The 21,425-nt window shown below is 48.1% G+C and overlaps 1 protein-coding gene and 1 long non-coding RNA gene across 7 annotated transcripts in view; one reads left to right on the top strand and one right to left on the bottom strand.

Annotated features, from left to right (window-relative positions):
• The window catches only part of LOC114019174 (zinc finger protein 883), a 41,315-nt gene extending 33,681 nt beyond the window's left edge, over positions 1 to 7,634 (bottom strand). For 3 of the 5 annotated variants that reach the window (XR_006285879.1, XM_037913265.2, XM_037913266.2), the window contains exon 1: positions 6,505 to 7,634. Coding sequence is in view for 2 of the 5 variants with exons in the window: in XM_037913265.2 (XP_037769193.1) it covers positions 6,505 to 6,529 (25 nt within the window). In the remaining 3 variants the exon portion in view is untranslated. Of the gene's footprint in view, positions 1 to 5,364; positions 5,578 to 6,504 lie in introns of all 5 variants that reach the window. The other 2 variants (XM_037913267.2, XM_037913269.2) reach the window with 1 other exon arrangement.
• LOC119567458 lies at positions 7,631 to 12,626 on the top strand. Of its 2 annotated transcripts, none has more exons than XR_005227482.2 (3): positions 7,631 to 7,829; positions 10,783 to 10,878; positions 11,440 to 12,626. It is a non-coding gene; the product is annotated as an uncharacterized LOC119567458 (long non-coding RNA). The 2 variants fall into 2 exon arrangements; XR_005227481.2 differs by lacking the exon at positions 7,631 to 7,829 and adding an exon at positions 9,334 to 10,179.
• Positions 12,627 to 21,425: the final 8,799 nt, after the last annotated feature.

Here is a 21,425-nt window from a genome sequence, read left to right as displayed (position 1 = left end):
TCTGTGCGTGGCATTGAACTATTAGAGGAACTGGGACGGGCCCAGTTCATCTCTACCTTGGACTTAACCAAGGGGTACTGGCAGGTACCGCTAGATGAATCCGCCAAGGAAAGCTCAGCCTTCACTATACATGTCGGGCTGTATGAATTTAATGTACTCCCTTTCGGGCTGCAGAATGCACCTGCCACCTTCCAAAGACTTGTAGATGGTCTCCTAGCGGGATAAGGAGAATATGCAGTCGCCTACCTTGACGATGTGGCCATATTTTTGGATTCCTGGGCAGAACACCTGGAACATCTACAAAAAGTCTGCGAGTGCATAAGGGAGGCAGGACTAACTCTTAAGGCTAAGAAGTGTCAAATAGGCCTAAACAGAGTGACTTACCTTGGACACCACGTGGGTCAAGGAACTATCAACCCCCTACAGGCCAAAATGGATGCTATCCAAAAGTGGCCTGTCCCAAAGTCAAAGAAACAGGTCCAATCCTTCTTAGGTTTGGCCGGATATTACAGGCAATTTGTACTGCAATACAGCCAAATCGCCGCCCCACTGACAGACCTAACCAAAAAGAAACAGCCAAATGCCGTTCAGTGGACCGAAGAGTGTCAGAAGGCCTTTAACCAGCTTAAAGCAACACTCATGTCTGACCCTGTGCTAAGGGCCCCAGACTTTGACAAACCGTTCCTAGTAACCACAGATGCCTCCAAACGTGGTGTGGGAGCAGTTTTAATGCAGGAAGGACCGGATCAAGAATTCTACCCTTTAGTGTTTCTCAGCAAGAAGCTGTCTGAGAGGGAAAGCAACTGGTCAGTCAGTGAAAAAGAATGTTACGCTTTTGTCTACCCTCTGGAAAAGCTACACCCATATGTTTGGGGACGGCGTTTCCACCTGCAAACCGACCATGCTGCGCTATGGTGGCTTCATACCGTCACGGGAAATAACAAAAAACTTATTCGGTGGAGTTTAGCTCTCCAAGATTTTGATTTAGACATCCAACACATCTCAGGAGCTCCTAACAAAGTGGCTGATGCACTCTCCCATGAAAGTTTCCCAGAATCAGCTGGTTAAAATTGTCCTTGAGATGTGGAAAATATTGTTAGTCTTTATATGCTTGGTAGTATATTTAGAGGTGCATGTGTCTTATTAACTCTGTTTTCTCCTCGAGCTCCAGGAAGAAATCCCAGCCAGCGTTTCACCCTCTGTGATTTTCGGGGGCATGTCATAAATACAAAAGGAAGGCTAACCACCTTTAAATCCCTCCTAGCCAGAGGAAAAAACCTTTTCACCTGTAAAGGGTTAAGAAGCTAAAGATAACCTCGCTGGCATCTGACCAAAATGACCAATGAGGAGACAAGATACTTTCAAAGCTGGCGGGAGGGAGAAACAAAGTCTCTCTCCATCTGGGTGATGCTTTTGCCGGGAACAGAGCAGGAATGGAGTCTTAGAACTTAGTAAGTAATCTAGCTAGATATGTGTTAGATTCTGTTTGTTTAAATAGCTGAGAAAATAAGCTGTGCTGAATGGAACAGATATTCCTGTTTTTGTGTCTTAAGGTTTTGCCTAGAGGGAGTCTCTATGTTTTGAATCTAATTACCCTGTAAGGTATTTACCATCCTGATTTTACAGAGGTGATTCTTTTTACTTTTTCTTCTATTAAAATTCTTCTTTTAAGAACCTGATTGCTTTTTTCATTGTTCTTGAGATCCAAGGGTTTGGGTCTGTGTTCACTATGCAAATTGGTGAGGATTTTTATCAAGCCTTCCCCAGGAAAGGGGGTGTAGGGTTTGGGGAGGATTTTGGGGGGAAAGACATTTCCGAGAGGGCTCTTTCCCGGTTATATATCTATTAGATGCTTGGTGGTGGCAGCGATAAAGTCCAAGGGCTAAAGGTAAAAGAGTTTGCACCTTGGGGAAGTTTTAACCTAAGCTGCTAAAAATAACATTAGGGGGTTTTCATGCAGGTCCCCACATCTGTACCCTTGAGTTCAGAGTGGGGAAGGAACCTTGACAGGACTGTACAGCCACTGTAAATAAAAACACAGGTGAAGCACCTGCAAGAGGCACCTGAGACCCTTTCTTTTGCCAGCACAGGGACAAGGAGAAGGAAACTTGTGCTGCCCTGTGACAGCTAAAAGGAATCATTATGGTCACTTTGTCTGATGTTAGAGGAAGGGAACCAAAAGAGCATTCTAAAGCACACGCTACCTATGAAATACAGAGCAACCCCCCCTCCAGGTCCCTCTGGTGCCATGAGGTTAGATTGGCTCAAGGCTTCCTGCCCACAAAAGAGAGAATCCCAGTTTGTTTTCTGAGTGTGGATTTTTCATGCAAGTTCCTTAAAACCAGATGCTCCCAGGTAAGGACATGAATGTTAAGTAGCCTCTTGTTGCATTCTGCAAGCATAAGAGTTTTGCTCTGACAATTCTGTACAAGATCTCCCCTCCCTCCATTGTTCATAGACTTCAAGGCCAGAAGGGACCATTGTGATCATCTATATGATACTGTATGATACAGACCAGAGACCTGCCCCACAATAATTCCTGTTTCAACTTGAGTATATTTTTTAGGACAACATCCAACCTTGATTTAAAAGTAGTCAGTGATGGAGAATCCACCACGACCCTGAGTAAGTTGTTCCAATGGTTTATTCCCCTCACTGTTAAAAACTTGCACCTTATTTGCAGGCTGAATTTGTCTAGCTTCAAATTCCAGGCACTGGATCATGTTAGACCTTTGTCTGCTAAATTGAAGAGCCCTTAACTTATAAAAAAAATTTTTTTTCCCCATGAAGATACTTATAGACAGTGATCAAGTCATCCCTTCACCTTCTCTTTGCTAAGCTAAATCGATTGAGCTTTTGGAGCTCTCACTGTAAGGCAGGTTTTCCAATCCTTTAATCATTCTTATGGTTCTCCTCTGAACCCTTTCCAATTTCTCAATCCTTCTAGAATTGTGGATTCCAGCAGTGGTCACACCAGTGCCAAATAGAGAGGTAAAACAACCTCTCTACTCCGATGCACTATTCCTGTTTATACATCCAAGGATTACATTAGCTTGTTTGGTCACAGTTGGGCCCAGATCTGCAATTGGATTCTTAGGCACCTAAGAAGTCACTGGAACAGCACTGGTATTCACAAAACCTGAGTTAGGTGCAGCTGCTCCCTGTACAATGAACGGGGAGAAACAGACGCCTTAGAATGGGATCCACAAAAGCCAGCACATTGGGCAGGGAGACATCTAAACTGGCCAATATCAGATGCCAACAAGAAGGGTGCGTTCGAAGTCCTGCCCCTCCAATGCAGATAGGCCCCTGCAATGCAGGCTGCAGGGAGGCTTTTAGCTTGGCTTGCAATTCCCAGCTTGGAACTTGTCTCATGGAGTCAGGTGGCTCAGGCCCCCTAAGTTCTTTCTTGTGAGAAGGAGAGAGGTTCCTGCCTTACTCTGTATAAAATAGCCAGAGGAGCAGACCGTGGAGGCAGGGCCTGCCTTATAACTTTTAGGCTAGACATGTGGTTAGAGCTCTAAGTGGAGATTTGGGAGACCCAGGTTCAAGTCCCCCTTCTCTCAAAGGGGAGAAAGGCTTTGAACAAGGTGAGTGCTCCAACCACTGGGCTACCGGATAATCTAACAGGGGCCTTCTGCAATCTCTCCTGCTGAAGCCATTCCACTGTGGATCAAATAATGAGAGAGTCACTGTGCCAGAGAATCTGTAGCCTGGTGGTTAGGGCACCCAGGAACGAGCCTCCGGGTGCAGTCCCCTGGCTCCAATGCCTACTGGTTCTCAGGGGCATGCCTACTAGATCAGGTGCCACAGGCAAGCAAACATGTATCATCCCCTGGTTTGTGGGTCGCTCTGGGATTTAGTGGGGAGATAGGTGTCCAGGCAGCTGTGTGCATTGCCAGAGACAGAAGCTGAGGTGTGGAGGGAACTTTTACCCTGAAAACAGGGTTTGAATGAGTTTAGGTGCCTGCAGGAACAGAGCAGGGTTTTTGTGGAGCCTATAACTGAGATTTAGGTGCCTACTTGTGGATCTGGGCTTGGAACTCATGTTCAGCTGATTATTCACCATGTGCCTTTCAGAATCACTGCTTCCCATGATTCATAGATATTAAAGGTCAGAAGGGACTATTACGATCATCTAGTCTGACCTCCTACACAATGCAGGCCACCGAATCTCACCCTCCCACTTCTGAAATAAACCTCTCACCTATGTCTGAGCTATTGAAGTCCTCAAATCATGGTTTAAAGAAGAGTCCCCTTCCCTGAAAGTACAGCCCATGGTATTTGTTCCTAGATAGGTGAAAGCAATGTACACAAGACGCATTCTCTGAAAGTCATCAAGGGCTGGGCTCAAACTCACAATACACAGGTTCACTGGCCATAGCACGTCACCTTCAGCAACCCCGGCTGCTCTGCTCAGCCCCAAAGGCTGCTGCACTTTCAGGGACACTGATTTTGAGTACCTCACATGTCAAGTGCCCACAGTGAAATGGTTATGGATCTTAAGAGGTGCTATAGCCAATGGGAACTGCGCCTACCTGAAGTGTCAAGCTGGGTTCCTAAAAAATGGATGCTATCAGTGAGGCCACTTTTTAAAAATGTGTGCCATTAAATGGTCAGCTAGGAAACATGAACACAAGCGTGACCAATTATTACAGGGTATTCTATTCTGGTGCACAGTTAGCAGCTAGGAAGACATTCATATGCATTTGTCAGCTCCTAGAAGAACCTTTGCTTAAATTTGGAAGCTAGAAGCATACATACTTTAAAGCAATTCCTTTCACTGCTTTGGGAAAGTTACTGTTAACTCTATGAGGGTCATTTCAGGGCAGTTCCCAAGAAAGAGGCAAATAAAGTGCATAACAAAACCTGTCAGGTATCACAAAGTGGCACTATTACACATAGTCTCCAAACCCTTTTCCTAGGCATGTGAGCAAGTTTTGATTCTTGGGATGATATATTGTGCTTTGTTAGTTTTGGATTATGCCAGGTTTGGAGTAGAGGCAGCTTCAGGACAGGAGAAGCTGCGCGAGAAGCAGGAGAGATTGCCCTCTAAATTAAAAAACAATGAGGAGTACTTGTGGCACCTTAGAAACTAACAAATTTAGTTGTTTTTGCTGATACAGACTAACACAGCTACCCCTATGAAACTTGTCTCTAAATACAGTCTGTTCGAGACAGAGCTGCTGTCTGGGAACTAGTGTGGGGTTGAGATTCCTAGGAGAAGGGATTGCCCTGCATGCAGTTTGTCCTTCTCATGTCAGGATTGGTGTACTGCAATTTACTCTTACAGTGTATACAGACTGATTTCAAACTTAAGAGTATGTTGGTAATAGCTCAAGTTCAGTGGCCACAGCATGTTACCTTGAGTCACCCATGTGTGATGAAAACCAGCTGGCTGGAAACCCTCATGGATAATCACTGATTTCTCCCCAACTGTGAAGCCAACCTGCAAGACTTCAGACAACTGCTATAGCCTGACCCCTCTGTCAAGCAGGTGTCAGAAGGGGATACTGGTGTCAGAAAAGGTGGCATCCAGAATAGGCATCCAGGCTGTTAGTGCAACTCTCTGTTCTGCTGTGATAACAAAACCACCCATCAGAAGTGTATCTGAGTCCAGAGGGATAGAAATCCTGCTTGTACATGTAGCAGCATAATAATTAACAATATACACCCAGTGCTTAATCTGTAATGAAAGAGGTGCCGGGGCTCAAGCTGAGTAGCTGGAGAGTGGCGGCTGCTGGCTGGGTGCCCAGCTCTGAAAGCAGCACTGTTGCCAGAAGCAGCACAGGAGTAAGAGTGGCATGGGACAGTATTGCTACTCTTCCTTCTGTGCTGCTGGTGGCAGTGGCACTGCCTTCCGAGTTGGGCAACTGGAGAGCTGCAGCTGCTGGCCAGGAGCCCAGAGGTGTCAGGGCTATGAACTGCCAAGCCTCAAGGTGCCAGGGCTCAGCCCCGGCACAAATTAATCACTGCCTGCACAATTATAAAAGACAGAAGTGACGATATGACAAATCTGTTTCACTAAAGATTTACCGTAGGATTTTGGCCACGGGGAAGTTGTTGTCAGCATGCCAGATGATACAGTTATATTACAGGCTGTCAAACATGTGCACTTAAGATTGTAGGAAAAAACCCTGCAGCGTATAATACAAACATAGGAATTTCCAGACGGGATCAGACTCAGGTATGGACCTAGCCCAATATTCTGTCTCTCACAATGGCCAGCACCAGCTGCTTCAGAGGATGGTGTAGCAGATGTGGGAAAATATGCCCGCATATTAGGTCTTCTCCTGGTCTCTACTAGCCAGAAATTGGCTTCAGACCTGAAGTGTGATGTCCATGTAAATGTCCAATCCTTTTTTGAATCTTATGAAATTCTTGGCCTCAACAACTTCCTGAGACAATGAGTTCTGAGAAATAATATGTGACCATGTAATAAAACACAGCATCCTAATGCTTAAGCAAAAGGGGGCAATTAAAGATGCACAAGGGGTCCCTTACCTGTGGCCTTTCCTGGCTTTCTCATGCTTGACTGGAGTGATGGGGTGCCAGCTAGGAGCTGGTGGCACGCTCAGTCCTGCAGCTCTTTCTCGCTCTCTTGCCGTCTTGCAATGATTACTCCCAGACCAGAATGCTCAGACCAACATTCCTCCTTTGTGGGGCTTATTTCACTAACCCAAAAGTACACACCTTTAACCCTGCCAGTCCATCCATCTTCTGGGAGCCCGGATGCTAATCCAGCCAGGCATCCTCTCCTAAACTCACAAGTTCACAGCCTCCTCCTGGGCCTGTGTAATCATTCAGGTAAGCTAACTGGCCCAGATTTAGGTGCCTACGTTCCAGTTACAGGTGCCACTTTTATACAACCTTGCTCTCACTGCACATCTAAATTACTGCTGTAAAAGTTCCCTAGCTGCCTAAGTTCCTGTTCTGGTCAAGTACACTGCTGCCTCCCTCTAGGCATCCGGACACTATCTCCTGTCTGAGCCCTAGCACGATCCCTGAACCAGGCTAAGCCAGGCAGGTGAATGCCTAACTTCCCTGCAAGGCCTGATCTGGTAGGTGTGCTCAGAGCATGCCTGGCAGCCAGGGCCCGTCCCAAACCCAGAGAAGGTGCCGACAGTATAACTCAGAGCCCAGAAGTTAGCACTCAGCTGGGATGTGGGCCAAACAGGTTCAATTCCTCCCTCTGCATAAGGGGGGAGGGGAGAGAGAAGAGGATCTGACCAGAGATCTGTATACACCCCCTTATTGCTCCTGCTGCCCCTTCCAGTCTCTTCCCCCTGTCTCTCTCCTGCTCCCTCTCCCCTCCCCACCCCTCGGGCTGGGAGACTCGGTCCCTGGCCCCGCCCGGGCCGGTCGCTCTCCCGGCGCTGGCTCGGCTCCTGCCGGCGCTCAGGGGGGCAGAGCCCGGGGCGGGGGGGGGGGGCAGCAGCTCCGGGACTCGCAGACCCCCGCCCCCGGGAGCAGAGATGGGTCCCCCCCTCCGGCTGGACACAGAGGGCGGTAGGAAAGGGCTCTCCCCACACAGACCCCGCTGGGGAGCGGACAGGAGGATCAGCGGCTCCGGATGGAGCAACAGTGTCTGACCCAGGAAGTGCAGCCTCCCGCCCCGCCCCGCCCCCTCCCGTAGCAACAGCCAGGGCCTGCCATCGACGGCAGCTAACGAGCTCCTGGGAGCAGAAGCGCGGCACGGGGCGATCCGGCCAGAAGCCTCCTCTCCTGCCTGAGCAGAGAGAAACCTCCAGCGCGAACCAACCAGACAGAGCCCCAGAGAAACCTGCCCCCTGCTGCCAGCCAGGGCTCGGGGCAGCCCCCGGGGCCAGGTGCCCATCAGCCCAGACCCCTCTCTCATACCCCAGATCTCTTCTTTTCCTGTAAAATCCACCCCCAGGCAGAGAGCTCTGGCTCCTCCCTTGGGGCTGGGTACGTTGCTGCCCCACATGCCGCTGCTGGAGGAAGCACGCCCCCTCCTGGTTGGTGTGGTGAGGTCTCCCCCTTTTCCAGTCTGTTTTAAGCCCTGCAGCTGGGCCAAGCCCTCCGTCTCCTGCGGAATCTGAGGAGGAGGCAGAGGCTGTGCTGGGTCTCATGGCTGGGGGTGATGTCAGGCTAGCCCTTTGTGTGCCCAGCACTGTGCCAACCCTGAACGCTCCTGACACTTGTCCCTGGGGCTTAGTGCAGCAGCGTGCATGACCCAGCTCCCTGTTGGCCCTCCAGCTCTGCCTGGGTACTGGTCCCATGCCACCCTTGCTCATGCCAGCACAGTCAGGAGAAAGGACCCATCCCACTGCTCCCAGTGGGGTTCCCATGCACCCTGGTCTGGGTGGGGAGCAGGAGCCCTCAGCCTGTTTCCAGCTGGCCTGTGCCAGGACAGGAGGTGAACATTTCTCTCCCCCAGTGACTTCTGGGGGCTCTGGGAGGACCAGCAGCTCCTCAGAAGGTATTCTGGGAAAAGGTCCTAGAAAGGTGCAGATTCAGTCATCCACAGAAGAATCAGTGACTCTGGGTCACAGCCTATGGACCTGGCCAAAAGCCCATAGTAGGCAAAGGGAAAGACTGCCACAGACCAGGGGGACGAAATGGCAGAATGAATGGCCACAGTAGGGTACTGCCATTCACTGCACAATTAGAGAGTTGGGAAAATGTGATTTCAACAATATTTGTGATGGTGGCAGCTCATGCTGGTTTCTTCCCAGCCGGGAAAGGTTACAGACCGTCTTTCTGCAGCAGCCTGAAACCCTCAAAGCTGGGCTGGCTGTCAGGGATAATTATTCCCTGAATGTGCAGGGGGCAGTAGCTCCCTCACCAGCCTGGGAAGCCCCAGAGCCTTGTCTCAAGCTGCCTCCCATACACTCAGGGCTAAGGTGAGGGGTGCACTCTGCCTGCTGGGCACACAATGGGTGGGGGTCAGGGCGCTGGAACAATTTGCATAAGTGGGGTTGCCCAGAGCCATTGAACCAAATTGTAAACCCTGTGTATGATGGAAACCACTTCAAGTCAGGGTGCAGCAGAACCTGTGCACCCCTCGTTCCAGCACCTATAGTGGGGGGACACCCCAACATCAGTCACCCACGGCTTTGCGCAGCAGATCAGGAGCCTCCTGGTCCGGAGCAGCTCCAGCCAGCGGCAGGGCAGCCAAATAGCCCAAAATACCACAACCCGCAGCTGCTAAAAACCCCTGCAACTGTCAGTTACCCAGGCCTTGGCCACACAAGGGGGGGGTAGGGGGTGGGGAAGGCTACTCTGTTATCTCAGGCGGAGCTTCAGGGTCAGACTCTAAAGCTACTGCCCCACCTCCAGGATGGGGGGAGGGGGACACTGTCTCCGGGGACTGGAACCAGCCTCGGGCTCTGATGACACCAGCTCCGGAGCCGCAGACGCGAGAGACCTGGGGGAAAGGGCTGGGGCCGGGCAGGAAAGTTACCTTTCACTAACGGCCCTTCCTCGCCCCAGCTCTGCTCCCGGGCGGGTGGGGGTCTGCGAGTCCCGGAGCTGCTGCCCTCCCTGACCCCCCCGGCTCTGCTCCCCTGAGCGCTTGCGGATCCGAGCCAGCCTCGGGAGAGTGATCGGCCCGGGCCGGGCCAGGGACCGAGTCTCCCAGCCCGAGGGGAGGGGGCGGGAGGAGGGAGACAGGGTGAGTGTGCTGCTCCACGTGAAATTGCATGCACATTACCTAATGAGATAATTTGCATAAATGTAGAGGAACATAAACTGCAGCAAATGCTTTATTACCCCTGCTCTGCAGAATGTATCAAGTAACCGGAGTGTGTATCCTTGAATTTACTGCAGAAACCACATCTCCCTCCTAGTGTCTGTGAGAGGGTCCATTGGATTGAAGGGATAGCTCAGTGGTTTGAGCATTGGCCTGCTAAATCTAGGCTTGTGAGTTCAATCCTTGAGGGGGCCATTTACGGATCTGGGGCAAAAATTGGGGATTGGTCCTGCTTCAAGCAGCGGGTTGGACTAGATGACCTCCTGAGGTCCCTTCCAACCCTAACCTTCTATGATTCAAAGAGTCCTATACACATGGCTCATTCATAGGCAAAAGTGCTGACCTGCGGAAGAACGGCTTTGTCTCTTCTCTGCCCCTACATTGCAGTAACGCTGGCTCAGCTCCAGGCGGGATGGAGGGGATGGAGTGGAGAGCCAAATGATGAAAGAATAACTGAGTTTTCAGTTCAGTGGCCTAACAAAATAATAATAAGCATAATAATTAATAAAAAATGGTGTTTTGAACAAAAACTGATTCCCCCCCCTCAGTTTTTCTCCTTGAAAGAACATTGTTTATGTCCAGTGCCATTTTGAAATGAAATGCCAAAGTGGTTAATTTAAAAAATGTGGAAAAATAATTTTGGGGGCAAAACTACTCATTGAATTTGCTTGGATTGAGCAGATAGTTTTGGTGGCCTGAAAAATGCATTTTTCTGTGAATTTACTATTCCTCAGAGAAAATTTGGCCCGGCTGTTTTGTAGTAGTCACACAAATGGGACATCAGTGTTTTTACCGCAATGTCACCTGACTGCTTACAGCACAACTAGATGTTACGGTGGTGGTAGAGTTAGTTGCCTGATTCCTGTCCATCCTAGTGCTCCAGTTGTGGCTACTAATGGTGGAGCTGCTCCTGTGTGTGTACACTGGTGGGATATTTCCAGAAGAACACATCTACGCTAGACAAAGCCAAAGAAGCTGGGTTTAAAATCCTGGAACAGTTTTTGTGACATGTTCTCAGCCAATGTGTAACAAACCCTGATATGGTCTGTTCTCTCCCTCCTGAGCAGGATTCCAATGCCCAGACTTGATCTGACATCCCAGCTGGACAGAGGGGAAGCACCCTGGCTCCAAGAAAAGGGAGCTCCTGAGTGGCAACTGCACAGGTGAGGAAGTGCTTAAACCAACTCAAAAGGCTTCCAGGCCTCGCTCTTAGTTCTGCCTCAGCTCAGGTCATTCAGAATTGTTACCAGTACGTGTTGTAGTCTCATGGCAGATGTCACTCGTGGCTTCCCATCCATCCTACCTGATATCTGGCCACTAACCCTTCCTCATGAGATTCATAGATTCTAAGGCTGGAAGGGACCACTGTGATCATTTAGTCTGACCCCCTGTATAATACTGGCCAGAGAACTTCCCCAAACTAATTCCGAGAGCAGATCTTTTAGACAAACATCCAATCCTGATTTAAAAGTTGTCAGGGATGGGGAATCCTCCATGACCCTTGGTAAATTGTTCCAATGGTTAATTACTCTCACTGTTAAAAAAAATTCTGCCTTATTTCCAGCCTGAATTTGTTTATGTTCAACTTCCAGGCTGTTGAAGCATGGTTTTCCCCGATATCCTCTTTTCTGTGGAACTCAGTTCCTGATTTTCAGTTTTACCAACAGAGATTTTAGTTTGGTTTTTATCCTTGTGAAAAACCCTTCCCCATTCCCCTCTCTCAGGTTCCCATGCCCACCAGCACAGAGATTGACTCCTGTCTAGATCCTCTATCCCTGCAGGTTACGGGATGGTAAGGGAAAACAGGGAAGAGACTCCTCTGCAGGCAGGTCCAGAGCAAGCAGCACCACAAGGGAGGGGATCTGGAAGATCCGAAGGGAGTGTTTCCAAGAGTCCTGAGCAGGAAAAAGCCTGTGACCATCAGAGTGAGCCAGTCATGGAGAATGGAAACCCTCTAAGAAAGAGAGGGAATAAATCCACTCACAGGACAACCAAGACACCTGAAGAAATTGACCAGCCGTGACACCTCAGTGGAAAGAGATCAAACGTGGTGAATGCAGGAAAAGCTTCCTTTGGAGATCCAGGCTGATCACCCATCAGCAACTGCACACAGGGGAGAAACCCTACAAGTGTGATTGCGGGAAAAGCTTCAATGAGAGCTCAGCCCTTAGTGTGCACCAGAGGATCCACATTGGAGAAAAGCCTTTTATATGCCCTGACTGCGGGAAAAATTTCACTCAGAGCTCAAACCTCGTTCAGCACCAGAGGATCCACACAGAAGAGAAACCCTACAAGTGTCGTGACTGTGGAAAAAGTTTCAACGACAACAGGCACCTCATTAGACACCAGGCAGCTCATGTTTCTGGAGAAAAGCTATACAAGTGCCCTGACTGCAGGAAAAGCTTCAGCCAGAGCTCAGACCTCATCAGACACCAGAGAACCCTCTCAGGAGAGACTCCCTATAAATACCCTGAGTGTGGAAAAATCTTCAGTCAGAGCTTGAACCTCAGCACCCACCAGAGAATCCATACAGGAGAGAAACCCTACACATGCCACAACTTCAGGAAAAGCTTCGGCCAGAGCTCAGCCCTGACTAGACATCAAAGGATCCACCTGAGTTAGCCCTCCACCTTCGGGGCCCTGCCCCATCCAAATCAGTGATGAAATTCATGGTGTAAGGGTTGGTTGGGAGCAGGAGGGGAAGCCTCTGGTCACTGGGATCATTGGGAATCAGAGGATACTGGTGCTATTGTTATTTGCAATGCCTCCTTGTCCTGGAGGGTCTTTTGGCTGTGTCATAAATATAAAGGGAAGGCTAACCACTTTTAAATCCCTCCTGGCCAGAGGAAAAAACGCTTTCACCTGTAAAAGGTTAAGAAGCTAAAGATAACCTCGCTGGCACCTGACCAAAATGACCAATGAGGAGACATGATACTTTCAAAGCTGGAGGGGGGGTGGGGAAAACAAAGGGTTCTCTCTCTCTGTCTGTGTGTTGTTTTTGCCCAGACCAGAGCAGGAATGCAGGTTAGAACTCCTGTAAAGGGCTAATAAGCAATCTAGTTAGACATGCATTAGATTCTGTTTTGTTTAAATGGCTGATAAAATAAGTTGTGCTGAATGGAATGGATATTCCTGTTTTTGTGTCTTTTTGTAACTTAAGGTTTTGCCTCGAGGGATTCTCTATGTTTTGAATCTGATTACCCTGTAAGGTATTTACCATCCTGATTTTACAGAGGTGATTCTTTTACTTTTTCGTCAATTAAAATTCTTTTTTTAAGAACCTGATTGCTTTTTCATTGTTCTTAAGATCCAAGGGTTTGGGTCTGTGTTCACCTGTGCAAATTGGTGAGGATTTTTATCAAGCCTTCCCCAGAAAAGGGGGTGTAGGGTTTGGGAGGATTTTGGGGGGAAAGACATTTCCAAGCGGGCTCTTTCCCTGTTATATATTTGTTAGACGCTTGGTGGTGGCAGCAATAAAGTCCAAGGGCAAAAGGTAAAATAGTTTGTACCCTGGAGAAGTTTTAACCTAAGCTGGTAAAAATAAGCGTAGGGGGGTTTTCATGCAGGTCCTCACATCTGTACCCTAGAGTTCAGAGTGGGGAAGGAACCTTGACATGGTGGCAGAGTAGTGGGATTAACTTGAAATCATTTTGAGATCAATTTGAGATTTTTTGAACCAGAAGCACAGATTTTTTAAAAGGAAATATTCTTTTTTTCCTTTGGGCTACTGGAAAGCAGCTTTTAAGCTGAAAGCAGTTAGAGGGTTTTTTTGTCTCTGCTTGGGGGCCAGAGCAGAGACAAAAGGGAATTGTCTTTTGTGAGCTGGAGTTTTCTCTACCTAAAGGCAGGGTAGTTAACCTCGTGCAGGGAAATTCACAAGTCTTCACAGACCTGAAGTTGTTTTTTACCTAAGAGCAACTAGAGGGGTTTTCTGTCTATTTGCCTGGAGACAAAGGTGTTAGGTTTTTTTTTTAAGGATTTTTCTGTAGGCTGACAATCACTAACAGAGAACATATGTATCCGGTTACAGCACAACCTATATATATATACTTTTTGACAAGCCAAGTTTTTTTTTTGTTTCTTTGTTTTATTTCTAACTCTTGGGTGTAAAGTTAGTTAAAAACAGAGAGGCAAACATGACAGAGCCCAAGGCAAAAACAGCCAAAGAGGCTGCCCACAGGAGAGTACTGGAGGCAACGGAAAAAGAAATGGAGGAGAGGGAAAAAGAGAGGAAGCATGAACTGGAGTTGGAGAAGGTAAGGGCTGAGCGGAATCTACTGGATAACCCTAACAATCCTTCCCTAACAGTCCACAAATGGGAGCGATTACATCCACAGTATGATGAATCCAGTGATATTGCTGAATATTTTCTCACCCTTGAAAGACTGTGCACTCTCCATAAAATTTCTGAAGCTCACAAGATGACCACATTGGTCGCAAAATTAACTGGAAGAGCTCTGGACATATTCAAAAAGATGCCTATTGATGAGGCTTCTGACTATAATAAGTTCAAGGATTTGGTTTTAAAGCAATTTCAAATTACATCTGAAATGTACAGAGTAAAATTTCGAACCCTTAAGATAGGGCCTGGACTAAGTAATGTGGCTTATCTAAACCAGATGAAGGATCTGTTAGATAAATGGGTCCAAGGAAGGGGTGTCACTAGCTTTGATGGAATGTGTGATTTGATAGCTCAGGAGCAATTCCTGAATATGTCCAAGGAGGAAATAAAACGGTGTTTATGGGATAAGGAAATGGACTCAGCAGAAAGTCTTGCTTCTTATGCTGATCGATACGAGCAGTCCCAAACTGCCAGAGAGGTGGGGCAAGACGGAACAAAACGGGTGGAGGGAGGAGAGAGGAACAACCCAGCTCACAGTTGGAGCGGATACCAGAAGGAACACCCTCAGAACACACCCTACTACCAGGGGCAGCCCAAGGCCCCAACTACACACCAAGGAATACTCCAGACACCTTATCGTCCTGCCACACTGTTCTCCAGCAACCACCTCGCACCAGTGACCCGTCATCTGGACGATGTTTTAAATGTAATGAGCCAGGGCATGTGAAGGCCAACTGCCCCAAGAACCCAAACAGATTACAGTTCATTGCACTGGAATCACACCAGAGGTCCTCAGGCCCAGATACCTCCCAGATACCCTCAGAGCGGAGGGAAACTGTGAGTGTGGGTGGGAAGAAGGTCACCGCGTGGAGGGACACCGGAGCACAAGTGTCGGCTATCCATGCTTCCTTAGTGAACCCCAATTTAATCGACCCGGAGATCCAAGTGACAATTCAACCCTTCAAGTCCAACTCTTTCAATTTGCCAACAGCCAAGTTGCCTGTCCAGTACCAGGGCTGGTCAGGAACGTGGACTTTTGCAGTCTATGATGATTATCCCATCCCCATTCTGTTGGCCAATCATGTGAAGCTAGCCAAGAGGGTGGGAATGGTCACCCACAGCCAGGCTAAGCAAGCCGTCCCGCCTATCTCTGTTCCGGAAACTTCTACCAGGACCCGGTCAGAGGTGATGGACCCGGACCCCATGCCAACATCTGCAACAGCAGTGGTGGATCCAGTCCCAGAGACCCAGACAGAACCAGTCCCAGAACCAGAACCGGCAGCAGCCAATAACCCTACACAAGAGGCTCAGCCGGAGCCTGAACCCCAACATAGTGCACCAGCAGAGAGCGGTTCACAGTCAACGGAAACAGCCCCATCCCCTACATAGCTTCCAGAGGGACCAAGCATAGGTCCACAATCCAATGAGGAACTGATGTCTCCAACATCAAGGGAACAGTTCCAGACCGAACAGGAAGCAGATGAAAGCCTCCAGAGAGCTTGGACGGCGGCCCGGAGCAACCCACCGCCTCTCAGCTCTTCTAATCAATCCAGGTTTGTTGTAGAAAGAGGACTTTTATACAAGGAAACTCTTTCTGGTGGACACCAGGAAGACTGGCATCCTCAGAGACAGTTGGTAGTTCCAACTAAGTACTGGGTAAAGCTTGGCCCATGATCATCCTAGTGGCCATGCTGGGGTAAAAAGGACCAAAGACCGTTTGGGGAGGTCATTCCACTGGGAGGGAATGGGCAAGGATGTTTCTACCTATGTCCGGTCTTGTGAGGTATGCCAAAGAGTGGGAAAACCCCAAGACCAGGTCAAGGCCCCTCTCCAGCCACTCCCCATCATTGAAGTTCCATTTCAGCAAGTAGCTGTGGATATTCTGGGTCCTTTTCGAAAAAGACACCCAGAGGAAAGCAGTACATACTGACTTTCATGGATTTTGCCACCCGTTGGCTGAAAGCAGTAGCTCTAAGCAACACCAGGGCTAAAAGTGTGTGCCAGGGACTGGCAGACATTTTTGCCAGGGTAGGTTGGCCCTCCGACATCCTCCCAGATGCAGGAACTTATTTCCTGGCAGGAACTATGGAAAGCCTTTGGGAAGCTCATGGGGTGAATCACTTGGTTGCCACCCCTTACCATCATCAAACAAATGGCCTGGTGGAGAAATTTAATGGGACTTTGGGGGCCATGATACGTAAATTTGTAAATGAGTGCTCCAATGATTGGGACCTAGTGTTGCAGCAGTTGCTCTTTGCCTACAGAGCTGTACCACGTCCCAGTTTAGGGTTTTCACCATTTGAACTTGTATATGGCCGTGAGATTAAGGGGCCATTACAGTTGGTGAAGCAGCAATGGGAGGGGTTTACACCTTCTCCAGGAACTAACATTCTGGACTTTGTAACCAACCTACAAAACACCCTCCGAACCTCTTTAGCCCTTGCTAAAGAAAACCTACAGGATGCTCAAAAAGAGCAAAAAGTCTGGTATGATAAACATGCCAGAGAGCGTACCTTCAAAGTAGGAGACCAGGTCATGGTCTTAAAGGCGCTCCAGGCCCATAAAATGGAAGCGTCGTGGGAAGGGCCATTCACGGTCCAGGAGCGCCTGGGAGCTGTTAATTATCTCATAGCATTCCCCACCTCCAACCGAAAGCTTAAGGTATACCATATTAATTCTCTAAAGCCCTTTTATTGGAGAGAATTAAAGGTTTGTCAGTTTACAGCCCAGGGAGGAGATGACGCTGAGTGGCCTGAAGGTGTCTACTACGAAGGGAAAAGTGCTGGTGGCGTGGAAGAGGTGAACCTCTCCATGACTCTTGGGCGTATGCAGCGACAGCAGATCAAGGAGCTGTGCACTAGCTATGTGCCAACGTTCTCAGCCACCCCAGGACTGACTGAACGGGCATACCACTCCATTGACACAGGTAATGATCACCCAATTAAAGTCCAACCTTAACGGGTATCTCCTCAAGCTAAAACTGCTATAGACCGGGAGATCCAGGATATTCCTCAGATGGGTGTAATCCACCCCTCTGGCAGTGCATGGGCATCTCCAGTGGTTCTAGTTCCCAAACCAGATGGGGAGATACGTTTTTGCGTGGACTACCATAAGCTAAATGCTGTAACTTGCCCAGACAACTATCCAATGCCACGCACAGATGAACTATTAGAGAAACTGGGACGGGCCCAGTTCATCTCTACCTTGGACTTAACCAAGGGGTACTGGCAGGTACCGCTAGATGAATCCGTCAAGGAAAGCTCAGCCTTCACCATACATGTCGGGCTGTATGAATTTAATGTACTCCCTTTCGGGCTGCAGAATGCACCTGCCACCTTCCAAAGACTTGTAGATGGTCTCCTAGCGGGATAAGGAGAATATGCAGTCGCCTACCTTGACGATGTGGCCATATTTTTGGATTCCTGGGCAGAATACCTGGAACATCTACAAAAAGTCTGCGAGCGCATAAGGGAGGCAGGACTAACTCTTAAGGCTAAGAAGTGTCAAATAGGCCTAAACAGGGTGACTTACCTTGGACACCACGTGGGTCAAGGAACTATCAACCCCCTACAGGCCAAAGTGGATGCTATCCAAAAGTGGCCTGTCCCAAAGTCAGAGAAACAGGTCCAATCCTTCTTAGGTTTGGCCGGATATTACAGGCAATTTGTACTGCAATACAGCCAAATCGCCGCCCCACTGACAGACCTAACCAAAAAGAAACAGCCAAATGCCGTTCAGTGGACCAAAGAGTGTCAGAAGGCCTTTAACCAGCTTAAAGCGACACTCATGTCTGACCCTGTGCTAAGGGCCCCAGACTTTGACAAACCGTTCCTAGTAACCACAGATGCCTCCAAACGTGGTGTGGGAGCAGTTTTAATGCAGGAAGGACCGGATCAAGAATTCCACCCTGTAGTGTTTCTCAGCAAGAAGCTGTCTGAGAGGGAAAGCAACTGGTCAGTCAGTGAAAAAGAATGTTACGCTTTTGTCTACCCTCTGGAAAAGCTACGCCCATATGTTTGGGGACGGCGTTTCCACCTGCAAACCGACCATGCTGCGCTTCGGTGGCTTCATACCGCCACGGGAAATAACAAAAAACTCATTCGGTGGAGTTTAGCTCTCCAAGATTTTGATTACGACATACAACACATCTCAAGATCTTCTAACAAAGTGGCTGATGCACTCTCCCATGAAAGTTTCCCAGAATCAACTGGTTAAAATCGTCCTTGAGATGTAGAAAATATTGTTAGTCTTTATATACTTGGTAGTATATTTAGAGGTGCATGTGTCTTATTAACTCTGTTTTCTCCTCGAGCTCCAGGAAGAAATCCAGCCAGCGTTTCACCCTATCTGTGATTTCAGGGCCATGTCATAAATATAAAGGGAAGGCTAACCACTTTTAAATCCCTCCTAGCCAGAGGAAAAAACCTTTTCACCTGTAAAAGGTTAAGAAGCTAAAGATAACCTCGCTGGCACCTGACCAAAATGACCAATGAGGAGACAAGATACTTTCAAAGCTGGCTGGGGGGAGGGGGACAAAGGGTTCTCTCTGTCTGTGTGTTTTTTTCTTTGTTGGGACCAGAGCAGGAATGCAGGTTAGAACTACTGTAAAGGGCTAATAAGCAATCTAGTTAGACATGCATTAGATTCTGTTTTGTTTAAATGGCTGATAAAATAAGTTGTGCTGAATGGAATGGATATTTTTGTTTTTGTGTCTTTTTGTAACTTAAGGTTTTGCCTCGAGGGATTCTCTATGTTTTGAATCTGATTACCCTGTAAGGTATTTACCATCCTGATTTAATTTCAATTAAAATTCTTCTTTTAAGAACCTGATTGCTTTTTCATTGTTCTTAAGATCCAAGGGTTTGGGTCTGTGTTCACCTGTGCAAATTGGTGAGGATTTTTATCAAGCCTTCCCCAGAAAAGGGGGTTTAGGGTTTGGGAGGATTTTGCGGGGAAAGACGTTTCCAAGCGGGCTCTTTCCCTGTTATATATTTGTTAGATGCTTGGTGGTGACAGCAATAAAGTCCAAGGGCAAAAGGTAAAATAGTTTGTACCCTGGAGAAGTTTTAACCTAAGCTGGTAAAAATAAGCATAGGGGGTTTTCATGCAGGTCCCCACATCTGTACCCTAGAGTTCAGAATGGGGAAGGAACCTTGACAGGCTGAAAGGAGGAGACACGAATCTAATGGGACCTGGTGGGGACTCCCCAGGTGGAGGATCAGTCTGGGATCTGGTTGGAGGCTGTATGTTGCCCCTACACTCTGCAAGTGGCAGAGTCTACAAGGAAACCTAGAGAACCCCACCTACACTGAAGGAAGTTGATAAGCAGCCTGAGTGGAGCGTGACATCACTGGTGGTGGGTGGGCCTGGCTGATGTGGCTTTATTGAAACTGATGGGGCAGGAGGGAGGCTGCACGTGAGCTGAAAATAATACATTATTGATAAATGCTAGACATCTGAGTGCAACACAATTAGACAAACACCACCAGCCCTCCGCCCACACATCACATACACAAAACACCAGTTGTGCCTTCTGAATGCACCCACATATCTGTCCGCACACAATGCCAGCTGTACCCAGCCCGCTGATTGCACCCACATACCTGCACACACCCAATGGCAGCTGAATTCACCCACATACCTGTACACACCCATTGCCAGCTGTGACTGCTGAATGCATCCCTGTCAGCACAATGATTAACTCCTAGTGTGGAACACTGAATGCTCAGAGGCAAGAAACTCAGTTTGCTGTGTGAAAGAGCTTGTCAGCTGGTGGTCCCAGTGACGGTGCAGGAGATAGGGGAAAGATTCCCTCTGGAAATGCTCAGTCTCTATGTTCAAATGAGGTTGTGGAGTCTACTCCAATTAAATGGCTGTGGGATGCTCCTCAGCTCCACTCATTCCTTGCTCCTGGCAGGGGCAGGGCCTGGGACTTCCAAAGAGGGCAGGGGCAGGCAGGTCTGTCCTGACAAGGGTCTCTTCTCTCTTGATGCTGGCCTGGTGTGATCACTGAGGTCCTGACTGGCAGCATAAAGGTACCCTGGGTCAGTAGTTGGCAGTGACCCTCTGACTGGAGCTTTGAGTTTGGAGCTCTGTCTCCCTGAAGCTACCCTGGTGGACTGCCCAACTTCATGGCTCCCACTCCCCAGCCTTTGGGGAAAAGGACCTGGCTTCTGACTGTGTTAAAGGGCTCAGGTACCATCATTGGCTAGTCAAAAACAGGGAAGAGGGATGACTGAAAATTTTTGTTTTATTTTTTATTTTTTAAAAAGAAAAGGAGTACTTGTGGCACCTTAGAGACTAACCAATTTATTTGAGCATAAGCTTTCGTGAGCTACAGCTCACTTCATCGGATGCATACTGTGGAAAATACAGAAGATGTTTGTTTTTATACACACAAATCATGAAAAATGGGTGTTTATCACTACAAAAGGTTTTCTCCCACAAAAGGTTTTTTACAAGATCTCTATCAAGCATTCTTACAACTACAATACCCACCTGCGGAAGTGAAGAAACAGATTGATAGAGCCAGAAGAGTTCCAGAAGTCACCTACGTCAGGACAGGCCTAACAAAGAAAATAACAGAACGCCACTAGCCGTCACCTTCAGCCCCCAACTAAAACCCCTCCAACGCATTATCAAGGATCTACAACCTATCCTGAAGGATGACCCAACACTCTCACAAATCTTGGGAGACAGGCCAGTGCTTGCCTACAGACAGCCCCCCAACCTGAAGCAAATACTCACCAGCAACCACACACCACACAACAGAACCACTAACACAGGAACCTATCCTTGCAACAAAGCCCGTTGCCAACTGTGCCCACATATCTATTCAGGGGACACCATCACAGGGCCTAATAACGTCAGCCAAACTATCAGAGGCTCGTTCACCTGCACATCTACCAATGTGATATATGCCATCATGTGCCAGCAATGCCCCTCTGCCATGTACATTGGTCAGACTGGACAGTCTCTACGTAAAAGAATAAATGGACACAAATCAGATGTCAAGAATTATAACATTCATAAACCAGTCGGAGAACACTTCAATCTCTCTGGTCACGCAATTACAGACATGAAAGTTGCGATATTACAACAGAAAAACTTCAAATCCAGACTCCAGCGGGAGACTGCTGAATTGGAATTCTTTTGCAAATTGGATACAATTAACTTAGGCTTGAATAGAGACTGGGAGTGGCTAAGTGATTATGCAAGGTAACCTATTTCCCCTTGTTTTCCTAACCCCCCTCCCCGTTCCTCAGACGTTCTTGTTAAACCCTGGATTTGTGCTGGAAATGGCCCACCTTGATTATCATACACATTGTAAGGAGAGTGATCACTTTAGATAAGCTATTACCAACAGGA

This window comes from Chelonia mydas, chromosome 14, assembly GCF_015237465.2.
Source record: "Chelonia mydas isolate rCheMyd1 chromosome 14, rCheMyd1.pri.v2, whole genome shotgun sequence".
Lineage (NCBI taxonomy): Eukaryota > Metazoa > Chordata > Testudines > Cheloniidae > Chelonia > Chelonia mydas.
The sequence above is the reverse complement of the archived record's forward strand: the minus strand, read 5'-3'. Positions and strand labels throughout refer to the sequence as shown.